Below are 16,043 nucleotides of genomic sequence, written 5' to 3' on the forward strand. Positions count from 1 at the left end.
CACACAGGCACGTGGCAGCTCTGCAGGAAGAGTGACTCGTTTGGGGGCGGGGGGAGGGAGATGGGGACAGGGCCCCGCTTCCGCCACCTTCCAGGGCGGGGCCTTCTCTGCCTCTGGCCCCTGCTGCCCATACTGGGGCTTGTCCTCTGTCTCCCCCCGCTGGGCGGCTCCCAGGCCACACGTTGCTGCCACGCGTCACTCTGGGAAACTGATTTGTGGTACGGGGTGCGTTTGGATTGGATCAGGGAAATACTAGCTTACCTGGTTTGTTTCTCCACTTCACTGGTTTCAGGGAATGGGTACATTTGCTATTTTTTGCTATTTGTATTTTTGCTGTGTGTGTGTGTGTGTTTTTCAAAAAATTATTTATTTCCTTTTGGCTGCGTTGGGTCTTCATTGCTGCGCGCGGGCTTCCTCTGGTTGCGGCGAGCGGGGGCTACTCTTCGTTGTGGAGCGCGGGCTTCTCATTGCGGTGGCTTCTCTTGTTGTGGAGCACGGGCTCTAGGCGCGCGGGCTTCAGTAGTTGCGGCTCACGGGCTTCAGTAGTTGTGGCATGAGGGCTCTTGAGTGCAGGCTCAGTAGTTGTGGCGCACGGGCTTAGTTGCTCCGCGGCCTGTGGGATCTTCCTGGACCAGGGCTTGAACCCGCGTCCCCTGCATTGGCAGGCGGATTCTTAACCACTCCACCACCAGGGAAGTCACTTTGCTGTGTTTTTATTCCAGAAAGAGACGTCCAAAGGATGACACGAGCATCTATCAGCAAGATTTAGCAGGCTGCATTCTATTTTGAATTTCTTGAGGGAAAGTTAATTAAAAACGGGTTGCATATATCTTTATTCAGTCACCGTGATAGGTAATCAAAAGCTCCTGTGTTACTGTGAAGCCGCCCGACGTTCCTACGTTACTATAACTGAGCGCGGTGTGAGCTGGGGCGGTGTTTCCCGTGGGCCCGCTTGCTTTGTGCTGGGCACACACGCCTCTTGGAGGTGGGCCCTGGGCCGTCCTGGGCCTGCCCTCTGAGGGACGCGGCAGGTGTCTAACAGGCGAGGATGCCGAGCCCCAGAGCCTGGTGAGGGAGGGACCCAAGGCCACGGTGCTGGCGAGGCAGAGTGAGGAGACTCCCAGCCCCGTGGATCCCAGAACCTCGTGGGCACGGGCAGGGACGGGGGATGAACCTGAATCGGAGGCTCCGCACGGCGTTAAGATGTGCACGTCTTCCCGCGGCCTGTTTGGGCCGTTTTCCTGGGTTGGACGGGGATGGTGACCGCGTTGGCCACGGTGGGTGCTCGTGTAGGGTGTTGAGGGCCGGCCCGGATGCCAGCTCGAGCCCTGAACGATCTTCTTTGGTTGCGTCTTCAACCCGCAGGTGTGCTGCTCTGCGGTATGGGGAACTTTGTCATGACTCTCATGTCACATGGTGCTCAGGTGGGGGATCAGCTGATTCTACCAGAGGTTTTTATTTTTATTTTTATTTATTAGTTTTTTGCGGTACGCGGGCCTCTCATTGTCGTGGCCTCTCCCGCTGCGGAGCACAGGCTCCGGACGCGCAGGCGCAGCGGCCACGGCTCACGGGCCCAGCCGCTCCGCGGCACGTGGGATCTTCCCGGACCGGGGCACGAACCCGCGTCCCCTGCTTCGGCAGGTGGACTCCCAACCGCTGCGCCGCCAGGGAAGCCCTACCGGAGGTTTCTAAATGCGTCCTCTGAAAAGTGCCCCGGGTCCCCCAAGGATTTTGTAAAGCGGAGAAAACTGGCCGGGGTTCGAAGAAGCAGCTGTCACAGTCGAACACGTGTACACTGTTGATGTGCTCGAATCGCTCCCCGTGTCAGAGGCTGGAAATCAATGTTTGCTAATTGCTATGGATCCTGTTACTAAATAGCCGAGGGCCTGCTCTGTTCCTAATCACGCAGCTGCCACTGGGTTGGAACGCGTGGAACAAGCCTGTCATGCTAGGACGGGGGCGGCGGGGGGGGGGCCCAGGCGGACGGAACCTGCCTCTCCTCCACGGGAGAACACGTGACACAGAATCTGTCTTCTCAGAGAGAGCGGACCGGGCCCCAGAGCAAATCCGCTGCTGTTATTAAGTGTCACCCTTTAATCGTAACGCCTGTCGTGATGTCCACCGTCTTTTAAACTACGTGTGTCTCTCTCCTCCATCTGCAGATCCACATAGACGTCCCTCGAATGAGTCCCGAAGCGTTAATACTTCAACCCAAAGTGACGGAGGTAAGAGCCGGCGTCCGCAAGTTCCCTTTCTTGGAGGGAGACGGGTGCCCACCGTCCTGGTGGCTCTACCCACGGCAGGTGTGGGGATGGCCCCTGGGGGCAGAATCGCCAACCGGAACTGCTAACCGGTCCTTAGATATTTTTATTGTGCAGCACTGGTGTGTACAAAAGAACTCAGTTGGAGTTGTGTATGTAGTTGACACTCACGAGCCCACCACCCAGTTTAGGACCGAGAAGCCCACTCGAGCGAGGCTGATAGTCTGGAAGCCACACCTGCTGTTCTCCCTCGTCTCCAGGCCCCTCCCCAGGAGGGGGCACGTAGAGGCCACCGATGGAGGGAGGGTCTTTGCGGAGGTGGGACCTCCTGGGGTAACCACTAGAGGCCGCGCCACCTGACCTCCCCAGGGACCTGGGACCTGGGGCCCAGCTGCTCCTGGGTTGGGGCTGCCCCCGCGCCTGTGCTCCGCTCTTCTGTCTCCACTGCATCCGAGCAGACCTTCTGTCTGTCCCGTTTTCAGTCCTAACGCCTGTACCTCAAGCGGCGCACGGCACGCAGCAGCCGTGCACAAGTACGTGTTTCGTGAGCAGCTGTGTCTGGATCCCTCCTTCTCTCACCTGTGACCTCAGGTGTCTGGTTCGGAGACGCTGTTCCCAGCGACCCTGGCTGGTGTCCCAGGCCCTCTCCCCGACTTCCTCTCGCGCTTTGTATGTCTCACGGCGCTTGTTATCCGATCGGATTTGTCTTCTTGTTGATGAGGTCTCACTCCGCCTGTGCCTGTATGTCAGCTCCCCGGGAGCAGGGCCGCGGCTCGGGTGCCTGGAGCATTGCCTGGAGCCTCATGGGACTTAGGAGATTTTGTTGAAACCAGTAATTAATCTTTTCATCCCACGCTGCTATTTGAAAGTAAAATTCGTAACTTTTTTGCCACTTGGGCTTTTTATCCTGTGTCTGCCGCCGAATAAAATCAACCTGTTACTCGGGAGAATACGGATTGTGACCCGAGGCCCTCTGGCCCCTGCGATTGGTACAGAGAGCTCATGGGAAGAAGCTCCTTCAGATTTCGCAGCTGGGCCTTTTCACTTGATAAGTTCATCATCTACCGGGTCACTTCTCCTCCGTAATTGTTATATTATCTGCCCTCTGGTTATCTGCTTCTTAGGGCAGTTTCACAAATTAGGGAAAGTAGATGCTTTTTCCAATTAGCCGTGGAGAAGTGATGTCTCATTACATTTAAACCGACACAGAGGATAATGAAACTCGCAGGCCTTTTAGACACATTATCTATGTACTGTTCTTCCAGCTGGTGTGATGAGTTTTCCGTGGCCCTGAAGGATGGTCATTTTCCAGGAGGCAGGTGCCGGTGGAGCACAGATGTGTTCATGCTGGACTCCTTCCCCGACCGTGAACTTTCTGTAGACAGACTTCCCGACCAAAGCCTTTGCGTGGAGAAGCGTGGGCCCCGCGGTGGACGGGAAGAAGCCCGCTTCCGAGAAGCAGGCGTTGGCTCTGTCCCCGAGGACCCGGGCCAAACTGAAGAGGGTTTTGGCATATTTGCACGTGTGCCGTTCCTCTGCCTGGGGGTCCCTCCCCAGCCTCCTCTGCCCGGCGGCCCCCCGAGCTTGCCAGCACCCGCTTGCCTGCCCTGGCCGGCCCGCCGCGCCCACGTGCCTCCCGTGGGTGGTCACCTGTCTCTGTCCCCTTCGACTCCGCCAGCCTCCACGCTGGTGCTGGCCCCCTCTGGTGCCTCACGGACATTGGTGGGCTTGGGTGGGTGAGTCAGCTGTCTTGCTGGGATTCTGGCCGTGGCTCTCTCTTCTCACACTGCAAGCTCCCCGGGGCACGGCCTGGGTCTTTCTTCTCCTGGGGCCCGGCGTGTAGCATGGTAAGCGCTTGGCAGATGTTGGCGGGACGCATGCGTTAAACGTGCTCTCCCCCCGGTGCGAGCGTTCTGCACCGGAAGGCCCTGAGCCTGGCGCGCCGCCGGGGCTCAGCGCTCCGCGAGTCCGCGTCGTCTTTCTCCTCCTCTCTTCGTTCGGTCTCACGATTCATCTTTTTTTTTTTTTTTTTTCTTCAGAGGTGGGGATGCATTTGTGAGAGCCTGAGAGATACTTATGGAATCGGTTCATTAAACTCTTCTGGTTTATATTTTGGGGATGTAATCCATAGATCTTTGCTTTTTTTGTCCTTTTGGTTTTATGGTAAAATATGTCAGAGCAGAAAGATTTCTACAATATATATGTCCAACTTAAAGAAAAAACTTAAAAAGTAGCTTCCACATACCCACTGTCAGGCTGAAGAAATAGAGCCAGACTGGTGTCACTGAGGTCCCTTCTCTGTCCCTCTGCAGACGTGCCCCTGTCCCCCAACGAGTAACTGTTCCCTTGAATTTTGGTTAATTATTCTCTTGCTTTTCTGTGTAGTTTTATGACACGAGTTTATGTGTGTGTGTGTGTTTGTGTTTCGCCTGTTTTTTTTTTTTTTTTTTTTTTTTTTTGCGGTACACGGGCCTCTCACTGCTGTGGCCTCTCCCGTTGCGGAGCACAGGCTCCGGACGCGCAGGCGCAGCGGCCACGGCTCACGGGCCCAGCCGCCCCGCAGCACGTGGGATCTTCCCGGACCGGGGCGCGAACCCGCGTCCCCTGCATCGGCAGGCGGGCTCTGGACCGCCGCGCCCCCGGGGAAGCCCCGTGTGGCTCACCGTCACTGCTGTGTACTGTTCCCTCCTGTGTCCTGCGGCTTTTATTGATCCAGAGTCCAGCGTTGATAAGCATCTGGGTCGTGTTCGTTCTCGTGCTTCTTCTCAGAATGTTGCCGTGAGCATTCGGAGCCCCTGTGCGCAGGTCTGAGGGTTTCTCTGGGGGGTGTGCCAGGGAGTGGCCCCGGGGGCCGGTGGTGAGCGCCCAGCGCCGCCCCCGCCCCCGCCCCGGGCGCTGTGAAACCGAAAGGCTCCCTGACCGCCTGGGTCTCAGGCCGCCGCTCACTTCCCATATCCCTTCACGGTTGTGATCACGTTAAGTACGTTTTCTCAGGCCATTTGGTTTCCTCTCTTGTGAAATGCTTCTGCCCCTATTTCTAGTGCATCGTTTTGTCTGTTAGGTTATCCTCCTGATTTGTAAGACTTCCTAGTATAAGCTGGATGCTACTTCTCGGTTGGAAACGTATGGATGCGTGTATCTTCTTTTCGTTAGTGGGTTGCTTCTTTACTCTCGTTGGTGTGAACGGCAATGCCTAATTTAACAAAGGCAGCTCAGCAGTCTTTCCCTTTATGATTAGGCCTTTTTGTGGACTGAGACGTCCTTTCCAACCTCACGATTTCAAGGAAATCTTATATTCTAAGGGTTTTAGAGTTTTGCCTTTTACCTTCAGGACCATAATCCATTTGGGATTGACTTTGCACGGAGTCTGACACAGCAGCCCCCCTGCTTTTAAAATCCCCCTATGTGGATAAGTGCTTGTGGCCCTGGCCCTCGTGCGCTGTCATACAGCAGCTGTGTGTGGGCTCCTCTGGGCTGTCACCTCTGCCCTGGTCTTTCCACCCATATCCCTGTGCCCCCGTCACCCTGTCTCGGTTACATGGTCTTGATGTCTGGTAGGACAGGCCACCCAGGCCTGGTTCTTGTTTCTGGGCTACTCATGACCTTTTGCTTTTGGAGGTAAATTTAAAATCGTTGTGTTTCATAGAAATCTCAGAAATTACATAGAATCTGTTGAACAGTTGGAGAAAATTAACACTTTGTTTTTGCACTTAGTTCTTCTGATCTTTTAAACAACCATACCTCCTTAAACATATGACACAACTTAACTAAATTTATTCATAGATACATTTTAAGCAAATAGCGTTTTTAAAGTTTTTAGTGGCATTGTCTAATTTTTTATTGACAGTATATGGAAATGCAGTTGACCTTCGTAAGTTAATTTTGTATCTGGCAAACTTACTAATCTCTTTCTTCAATTCTCATATTTTGTGTGTAGATGTATTTGAGTTTTCAAAGAAGTTAATCATATTACTTATGAATAATGATAGTTTCATTTTTTTCTTTCTGTTCTGTATATACGTGCTTGGCTTTTTTTTTTTTCCCCTGCTGGCCAAGACTTCCACTACAGTATTGAATATTAGTAGTGAAAGCAGGCGTCCTGGTGTCATTCTGATTCTAAAGAAGTCTTTTAACATTTCTTCTTTGACTTAGGATATTTACTGTAGATTCTATAGATACCTTATGTTAAGGACGGTGCCTTGCTTTTCTCATAGTTTTAAAATCCTAAGTTACTGTTGAGATTCATCATGTCCTTTCCCACGTGTCATCTGAGAGGAGAAATAGGTCTTTCCTCCTTTATTCTGTTGATATGGTAGATTTTATCAGTGAGCTTCCTAGTATTGAGGTGACCGTACATCCCCGAAATAAATCCAAATTGGTCACAGGATGGATTTTTTTTTTTTACTGCCTCATGGGATGAAGTGTGTTAACATTTCACGTGCCGAACCGCCAGGAGGGGAAGCCTGGCCTCTCTTTAAACGGAAAAACGCCCTCTGACCAATGTCTGATTCCTCAGTTGTGCTTTGATACGTTGTCCCATCAGCTGTGCCGAATGTTTGGTCTGGTGACGTGTGTGACACCGTGATGTTTTGTTTGAAGGTGTTGTTTCTTTTCTGTACTTCAGTTTTGAGTGTGCTGAAACGTCTGTGCTTTGCTAACCTATCAAGACAACTGACTTGAGCACAAAATGTGGGATGTAAATGCCCCCATGCGAAGGAGGTGAAGGTGGAGTAATTCACAAACCAAACGTGGCGTTGTGGCTTGCTTCAGAGCGTGCTGCATTATTAATTGTTTTGTAAACCTGTATTCCGTGCACACTTTATGTGGTATCTGGGTGCCTATTAATCTGCATTTTTAGATTTGTTATAGACTGTCATTCTTGTTTCATTCATCAGATGTTACAATTCGTACGGGGGAAGGTTCCCTCAGTCCTGCTGCAAACACTTGTGTTCTAAATATGTCTTCTTTCTGAGCCCACACGGCTCCTGGATCTCGGGAGATATAAATCCCACAGATCTACTCAACAGAGCTGTGTATCTTGCAGCTCCTCCTGTAGAAATGAACGCCACGGTGCTCTGTACGCTGTGAAGTCGCGTTGCTGGTGCACATGGTAGAATTATGATGTTTTCGCGTTTCTGAAATCAGATTTTTTTCCCTCAGTAATCATGAGCACAGCGACATTTTCGATGACAACATATTTCATTTCTTAGGATGCAAAACACCTCCGCTCCCCGAGCGCCCCGAGTTGCTGGCGTGCTGGTCCTGCCTTGGAGGCGTATGGAGGGCCTGTGATAAGGTTTACACGGTGAGGACAGAAAGAGCTGCCAGGAGGGGGCCTCCTGAGCACCCCCCGGAGCCCTCTGTGGGAGAACGCTGGGGTTTTTTAGGAAAAACCTGGCATGGCGCTCAGGTTTCTGAAGCTGGGCAAGCAGACTGGGCTGCCGGTCGCATTTTCCCTTGTTTTTTTTAAGCCCCGACGGTAATAGTAACAAGTATTTTAATTACTGTCGTTGAGTATAAATCGCTCTGTAGAAAAGATAGTTCAGGGAGAGTTTAAAGTTTGAATGACTTTCCATGGATTCTTTCTCTCTGATAAAGACAAGCGCGTCAGGAATGTCAACAGAACTTTAAGAGCGAATAATAACCAGTGCGTATCGGTCTGTGTTTTCATTAAACGCATCCACACACGGAGGGCATGCTGGCTTTATTGGCAGATAATACCGCTACTTGAACCCACGGCGCATCCATTCAAATGTGAGTTAACGCGCTGTGGCAGGTCCGAGCCCCCCTCCGTGTCTCTCGTTTCTTGAACCCCCGCACTTCTGCTGATGGTCTCGTGCAAGTGAATGCATTGTTTTCACCTCTCCTGTGACAGCTGTTAATGAAATACCTGGATTTTGGACATACGGAGTCGTGGGGACCGTGGCCCCTGAAGGAGCGCCCGTGGCCAACTGCTGGGCGCGTGGTGGCCGCGGCGGTCTCCGTCCGCGGCGGCGTGTGGTGCCGGCCCTGCTCCCGCTGTGCGTGGCCTTGGGGAGGATGGCCTGGAGGCAGGGCCGTCTGTGGGGACGCCAGTCTGGAGGGGACACCGAGGTGCTGAGGCCAGCCGGCTCACGGTCGGGGAGGCCTCTCCTTCCTGACCTGGGCCCTCGGGCGCCTTGCGGGCAGGAGGCCCGCGCCCCTGGCTGGCCGGCACCCCTCCCTGGTGCACCTGTGGCCCGGCTGCCCCTGCCGCCGCCTCTCCCCTGGGCCCGGGGTGCTGGGCTGACTGCGAGGTGAAGCCCCGCGGCCCCGGCTAGAGGGGGCTCGTCCTTGCAGGGGGGCTGCAGGGACGGTGCGGGCTGGGCTCCTGCCGCGTGGCCCGCCCGGCCTGTGCCATCCCAGGGTCCCACGGTGCCCTGGCTGCCGGCTCCTGTGTCCCTCCGTCAGGAGTCCTGGCCTGGGGCTGCTGGCTTTTGACCACTGACCTGATGTCAGTGACCCATCACCTCTTCCCACTTTGTCCTGGGGGACTCAGAGTCGCTCTGGCCTCTGGTCTGTCCTCTGAGCCGGGCCCGAAGTTGCTCTGAGGATCCGGGCATGTCGGGGCCCTTGGAGACAGGGGTCCCGGCAGTGGGCTGGAGCCGGCTGTCCCCACGCCGGCCCTCCTGGGGCTGTGCCCGCTTGGTGAGGTGGCCTGGGTGGGGAAGGAGGAGTGGGTGTCCTTTGTGAGGCTCCTCTCTGTTGTTGTAGCTGAGACTCGGTGTCAGAGGCCCTGGAGAATCGGATGGGACCCGGGGAAGGGGGCGGGGCAGGAGGGGCGAGTGCGCTCCCCGCCGGCCTCTGGCGCTTCCGAGGGCAGACACCCCAGGGGACCCTGTGTGTAACTCGTACCCCTTAAAGCACGTTACAGTTTGAAAACACCTGCTTGGGGAAAGCGATGCACAAGCAGTGGCTTATGTTTTGTTTTGTTTTTTAACCGGTCTGAGAGCAAAAGCTTAGAAATGGCTCGATGCATTCATTCTTTGCCGAATAACCGTGCCATTGTTTGATGCAGGTGTAGAGAAGTCCCTCAGCACAGGCCCCTCTGCGCTGGGCCCGGGACTGCTCTCCCTCCGTCAAGGTCTCCGTGTCTGATGACGGCGGCGAGGACAGGGCACAGGGACCTCAGGGAAGCCCTCCCTTCGCGCTGCTGCCCGAGTGCTTGCACGGTCGCAGCGCCTTCCTGGGCTGCGTTGCGGCCTTGCTGGGAAACGAGCCGAGGGGCTTCCAGAGGGAAGCAGTGGGGACCCCGGGGCCCACGGGCCTGTGTCGGATGAATGGGTGGGGGAGTTTTTCAGTGGCGCTAAGTGACTTTGGCTGGAATCAGTGCTACTTCTTGTGATTTCAGAGCAAAAGCAAAGCATGCTCCTATGAAGTGATTTAAGACAAAAGGTACAGAATAAATCAGTCAGTGAGAAGGAAGCAACAAAGAAAAAGAAACTCTGCACCCTTGCAGCTCGGCTGTGGTTTCCGATGGCAGGCGGCGGCCTCCTAATCGCCGTCACAGCCTGGTCTGTCGTGACTGTCTCTCTGCCCACAGCCTTTAGTGAGTAAGTTGACTGCGCCGCCGATGGGTTTAGTCTGTGCCGGGCGTCCTGAAGCAGCCCCGTCTCCCGGGGCCACCGAGTCCAGGGTCCCGCTCCCGTCCCACTGGCACCCGGGGAGAGGGTCCGGGAGCAGGGATGGGAGAGGACGGAGCCTGAAGGCCGAGCCAGCCGGACAGCTCAGGGCGGGCACGCAAGGGGCAGACGTCGGAACATGTGGTCTTGGCACGTGGGTCCCCGAGGCTGGAGCTGAGGGGGCCCGGGGCGCAGCCAGGGGCACGAGGGAGCCTAGCTGCCTTGCGGATCCCGCAGCCCCTGCCCCCAGCCAGCGCCCTCCCTTCAGCTCCCCTCAGCTATGGGCAGGTCAGGACTCGGGGTTCCCCCCTGTCCTTTTGGATTCGTGTTTTCCCAGTGTCAGCAGGCATCCTCTCTGTCTGGAGATCTCTTCTATATTATTACAGGCCGTCGCCTCCTCTCCGAAGTCTCCCTGCACCAAATGCCCGCGCCCGCTTCCCCTCCGTGGAGCCGAGTCTCCCCTCCCAGGCCATTTCCCATCTTAGACAAGTGGGGGGCCTTGAAGTCCTGACTGTCTGGCACCTGAGGAGCCGGGTCTGGAGCATCGCTTGATGGAGAGACAGGATGGGAAAAGCCAGTCCCAAATCCAGGAGACACCCCGGGTGTCGTCTGTCCAGAGAGACCCCAGGTGGGAAGGTCCAGGTGCCCCCCAATGGCAGAGAGCTTACAGAACAGAGGGGAGCGAGGGCTGAAAATGGAGGGTGGGGGACCTTCCTCATATACACGTCCATTCAGCCAGTGGAGCTCCATTCAGCTACACGCCAGGACCAAGGGCACAGAAGTGAGCGAGACGGAGGAAGACCCTTCCTCGGGGTGGGGGGACTTCTGTGGAAATGGGCGGGGAAGAGGATCTGCCGCCTCGATAGGGCGTAAAGGATGTTGTCTTCCACGATACGGGTTTGAACTAAGATCTTATACTGAAAGTCATGGTGGCCATGGGAAGTTTGGGAGAAGGGCATTCCAGGCGGAAGGAACAAGTAAGTGCAAAGGCCCCGAGGCAGGGACAGAAGTGGGTGCAGTGTGAGGGGACCCGGTGGAGGCCACGAGGGGCAAGGACAGGGCAGCACGTCCGGCTCCGTGGAGTCATGGCGAGGAGTCTGCTTTTTCCCTCAGAGTCAGGGAAGCCCCGGGGCTGGACGTGTGACCTGATGTGTTCGCATCTCAGCAGCCCCTGCGCCACTCCATGGGATGGTGAGTGCGGGTGTCAGCAGGGTGACCAGCCAGGAGACCGGGGGCCCCTGGGCCTGTCGCAGGGGCCTAGGTGAGGGATGGAGGTGCCTGGGAGGCATGGTGCTGTCTGTGTGATCTAGGCCTGACCTCAGGGCCTGATGGCCCCAAAGCCCATGTCTCTGTGGTGGCAGAGCCAGGGTTTGCACCTGCTTTGCAGACCTCCACGGACGTGCTCTTCTCGTCGCCTCAGCCTGCCTGCCACCTTAAAAGCCACTTTCGTTTTATGCTTGAGCCACCTGGCCCTTTATTTACACATTACTGGGGTTAAAGTTGTAAAAATATAATTTCCAGGGTATCCAGAGGGATCAAGTAGAGTTAAATCTAAGTGATTTGAACTGAAAGCTTGCCTTAGCTAATAGGAAATCTGAATTCTACATTTTTCCTCAAGATAATACAGTGCACCCTTTCTAAGTGCCTTAACACCAAGGCCGCCGGAGGCCTAGATGGCTGATTTCACTCCCTGTGGGCGGTGCCGTGGACGTGCCTGACCTCTGCCTGTTCCCTGCAGCCTGGCTCCGGGGACTGATGGTTCTGGGGTTCTCTCTTTGGGTTCCTTGTGGAGTGTTCGGGGGAACTAGTTAATCTCAGGACAGCCTGCTCTGGACTCCCCACAGGAGAAGGTGGGCCAGTGGAGGCTTTGCTTTGGGCCTGAGTCAGGAGCCCCGGCCAGTCCAGCCCCACTGCAGCTGTCTCAGGCCTTTCCCGGCATCAGGAACAGTCCATTCCAGTCGCCTGCACAGGCGCTGAATTGTCTGCACTGGACAAGAAGACTCAGCGCCCCGGCCATTCCTCCCCGGGCAAAGCTGGCCACGTCATCTGTGCCAGATGGCTTCTCTTGGTGCCAGGGCCGCCGAGGGCAAAATGGCATTCATGCTTGTGAGCAGGTTTAGGTGTGTGTGTGTGTGTGTGTGTGTGTGTGTGTGACAAGCCCTCTGAAAGTGTGAGGCTTAATGGTGGGAGTGTTCCACGGCTTAAATTACCACTTGCCAGGAGGATGAGATTGCAAAGGAGGAGGGGAGGTCTCTGTGCTCCGAGCTCTGGCATGTCCTTCAATCCACATGCACACAGTACCCCCCCCCAGCCTCTCTCTCCCTCCCTCCCTTCCCCCACCACCCCAAACCCCTGCTGCATGCACGGCTCCCTGCTGGACCTCAGGCAGGTGCAGATAGATCTGATGCAGACTTTCCTCACTGGGAGCTCATAGTCTTTTCTGTTTCTTTCTTACTGTAAAATTATAATTTCTTGGTCTTCTCTTCTTTTTCGATCATGTATGGAAACAACTCTTTGCTCCTGAAGCACAGCAGCGGTGGCCCTTTCTAGGCTGTACAAGGCCCCCGTTTAGCCAGACCAGAAGGGTGGAGTCCTGGCTCTGCTGTTCACAGGCTGTGACTTCGGGGAAGTTGATTAACTCCTCTGGGCCTCCGTTGTCTCCTCTGTGTTAGTTACGTCTTGCCGCATAACAGCATCGCCACAGACCTAGCGCCTTAAAACAACACACATTTATTCACGTGTGTTGTCTCAAAGTTTCTGCGGCTCAGGAGTCTGGGCAGGTCTTATTAGCTCAGGATCTCCGCAAGCTGCAGTCAAGGTGCTGTCTGGGCCACAGCCTCATCTGAGGCTCCACTGGGGAAGCATTTGCTTCCAAACGCCCCGGCTGCTGGCAGAATCTGGGGGCTTGTAGGCTGCAGAGCTGGGGGTCTCGGGTTCTTGCTGGCTCTCGGCCCCCCTCAGTTTCTTGGCACGTGGCCCTTTGCATGTGCAGCTCACAGCTCAGAAGCCGGCTTCCCAGAAGCCAGCAGGGGAGAGCGTCTCCTGGCAGGCTGGGTTATGATCTTCTGTGATGTAATTCTATCCCCTTGGCTGTATTTGGCTGGTTAGAAGCAGGTCACAGGGCCCCGCTCACTCCAGGGGAGGGACCACACAGGGGCGGGCGTCCCAGGAGGTGTGCAGGTGGACCCCCTGCCTGCCGGTCATCTTTGGCGGACTGTGCAGCGTTGGATGGAGGTGTGCCAGGGCCCCAGTGAGCGAGGAGATGCTCAGCTGACCTTCGCTGCCCCTCCTGCCCTCATGTGGCCGGCCGACCGGGTCTCTCCTGCCTCTCGCTGCTCCTGCCTGTCACGTGGAGCCCCCGTCCACCCTCCCCTGCTCCTGGCCTGCAGGGCTCCAGGCCCCTACGGAGCTTCCTGACGAGCGGTCCCGGGGTCTTCCTGCCAGTGGGGCCTGGGCTGAGTGCGCCTTACCCTCCCAGCCTGTCCGCACCCAGGCCGCCCCCTGCACGCGCAGCCCTGCCACCCGTCCCTGGGCTTCCCTCGTGTGCACGTGGCTGGGCGGGGCCGTGGCTGCTGCATGTCTGACCTGTGACTGAGAGGTGCCAGGGCCCGAGAGGGCGACCCCCCTGCAAGGACCCGGCCTGCTCGTCTGTCCTCTCGGCTGCCCGCCACCCTGGCTTGTGGGGTGCTGCTCCCCGCGTCCCCGAGGGCGGTGAGCCCGATGCTGCGGCGTGAGGACCCACCACTTAGTGCTGTCTGTGAGGGACGGCACACGGTGAACAGCGGTGAATGATTTTGGTCTTTTGATCTTACTTAAAGATTCAGTTCTGGCTGGAAAACTGCTCACTTAACGCGACAGATGTGCGCGGATAGAGTGCGTGGACGTGTTGCTCGCTCAGCAAACATTTACCAGGTGCCCCTGTTGCAGGCGCTGCCGCCTGATGAGCGGGTGCTTCCGTTGCGGCTCATTTGGAAGAACCCCAGCGGACGAGTGCTAGGGTGGCGTTCGGGCGGCGGCCTGGGAGCTAGGGCTGCTCGTGCTGTGGTTGACCTCCCCCGTCTGGGCGCCAGGCCCCTCGCTGTAAATGCCGGAGCTGGTGGCGACTTGGGGGTGTCTGGACCATTGACCTCCCTGGGTACAGACGTGCTTGGCTTTGCACGGTCGGCCCGTTTGGAAATGACGTGAGCCACCTACTGTTGGCACGCTCGCTGGTCCAGCCTGCGCTGGTGGGAGGCCCGGGAGGGCGGCGAGGCCTGGCCCAGTGGCAGGAGCCCGGGGTCGGGGAGCCGGCGGTGGGTGTGTCACTGAAGGGAGGCGGTTGGGGGGACCGACCGGGTGGGGGACCGGGGGGAGGTGCTCACAAGTAGGCAGCGCTTGGCCCTCCCAGCAGGCTGGGGGGCGCAGGTGGCAGCACAGGCTCCATCCAGGGGCTGGGGCTTAGCTGGAAGCCAGGTAAGCAGGGGAGGGACAGGCTTTCTAGGCAGCGAGCCCGGCAGGAGGTGTCAGCCTGGCGGCTCAGCGCAGCTGGAATCTGGGAGCTGGACGGAGAGGGGGAGAGGACCGTGAGGCAGGGGCCGGACGCGGAGGCGCCGTGTGTAGGGGGTGGAGCCAGCGACGCTCTTTAAGCCGTGTGCGCGTGCGCGTGCGCGTGCGTGCGTGTGTGCGCGTGCGTGTGTGTGCGTGTGTGCGTGCGCGCGGCTGAGGGCGCTGTGTTGCGCCCGGCGAGACCCCTCTCCTGAAGGAAGGTGGAGGAGAGGGTGGCGTGAGTGAGTGAGGGACGTAGCGGTCCGGAGAGAGGAGGCCCCGGGATGTCGGATGGCTGGCGGGGGTAGTGGTGACGGAAGACGCTGGCCTCCGGATGCTGATCGCTCTCCGGGGGTTTAAGAAGACGCCTGTTATGTCACTCACGTGTGGGCTCCCAGAAGTAATACACATGAATCTATGAACAAAACAGACTCACAGACATAGGAAGCAAAGCTACGGTTACCAACGGGGAAGGGAGGGGGAGGGATAAGTAAGGAGTATGGGGTTAAGAGGTACAGACTAGTATATACGTAAAACAGACAGGCAACAAGGATTTGCTGTATAGCACAGGCAGCTGTATTCAGTATCTTATAATAAACTATTCAATATTGTGGGAAATAATCTGAAAGAAAATCCATTAAAAAAACCAACCAAAAGCTCAGAGATGCAGAGAACAGATTGGGGGTTGCCAGAGGTGAGGGTTGGGGTATGTGTGTGACATGGGTGAAGGGGGTCAGAATGAAACAAAAAGTCGTAGGGCTGTAGTGTACAGCTCGGAGGGTACAGTTAATGACATTGTATCCCATCTTCGAGAGTTGCTAAGAAACTGAATCTTACAAGTCCTCGTCACAAGAAAAAAAATGCGTAACGTGTGTACGGTGACGGATGTTAACTAGACTTACCGTGGTGATCATTTCCCAATATAGTATTTACACATATTGAATCATTATGTTGTGTACCTGACACTAATATACTGTTATATGTCAATTATACCTCAATAAAAAAAATCATATGCGGGAAATTTAGAGCATCCATCCATCCATTCCCTCCCTCCCTCCCGTGCACCCTTCCATCCGTCCACGTACGCATTCCCGCACGCGTCCACCCACCTGCCCATCCATCCGTCTGTCCCTCCATCGCTCTCTCCTTCACTGACAGGCCGGGTGTGGCTGTGCTGGCTGACCAAGTCCAGGGCAGCCACGTGCAGCGGCTCCCCAAGGGGCCTGGGGGAGCAGAGAGCATCTTTAGTGGTAGCCAGCTCGTGGGGTGGGATGGAGCCCAGGGGTTGGTGACATACTCCATATTGCTTGTGAGTCTATAAAAAATTAAGATAACTGGAATTTTACAAAAAAATTAAACCCATTGGTATTTTAGTATTAGAGGTTGAAAAGTATTGATAGTGTAAATTTTAAGAATGTGTACGTGTAAACGTTTCTGATGTGTTTACTTGTTGCTTCACCAGCTGTTCGATTTTCTTTCAGATTTTTGAAAGGATATTGTTTATATGGGCCATACGTCACCCTGCCAGTGGGTACGTTCAGGGGATAAATGACCTCGTCACTCCTTTCTTCGTAGTCTTCATTTGCGAATACATAGGTAAGATCATATCATGACGTTT

The 16,043-nt window shown here is 55.9% G+C and overlaps 1 protein-coding gene across 12 annotated transcripts in view; it reads left to right on the forward strand.

The window, feature by feature from the left end:
- The window catches only part of TBC1D22A (TBC1 domain family member 22A), a 541,067-nt gene that overhangs the window by 99,387 nt on the left and 425,637 nt on the right, over positions 1–16,043 (forward strand). For all 12 annotated transcript variants that reach the window (XR_010835979.1, XM_059081667.2, XM_067010451.1 and 9 more), the window contains exons 7-8: positions 2,163–2,225; positions 15,907–16,021. Coding sequence is in view for 11 of the 12 variants with exons in the window: in XM_059081667.2 (XP_058937650.1) it covers positions 2,163–2,225; positions 15,907–16,021 (178 nt within the window). In the remaining variant the exon portion in view is untranslated. The remainder of the gene's footprint in view (positions 1–2,162; positions 2,226–15,906; positions 16,022–16,043) is intronic.

The sequence above is a fragment of the Kogia breviceps genome, chromosome 12 (assembly GCF_026419965.1).
Source record: "Kogia breviceps isolate mKogBre1 chromosome 12, mKogBre1 haplotype 1, whole genome shotgun sequence".
NCBI lineage: Eukaryota > Metazoa > Chordata > Mammalia > Artiodactyla > Physeteridae > Kogia > Kogia breviceps.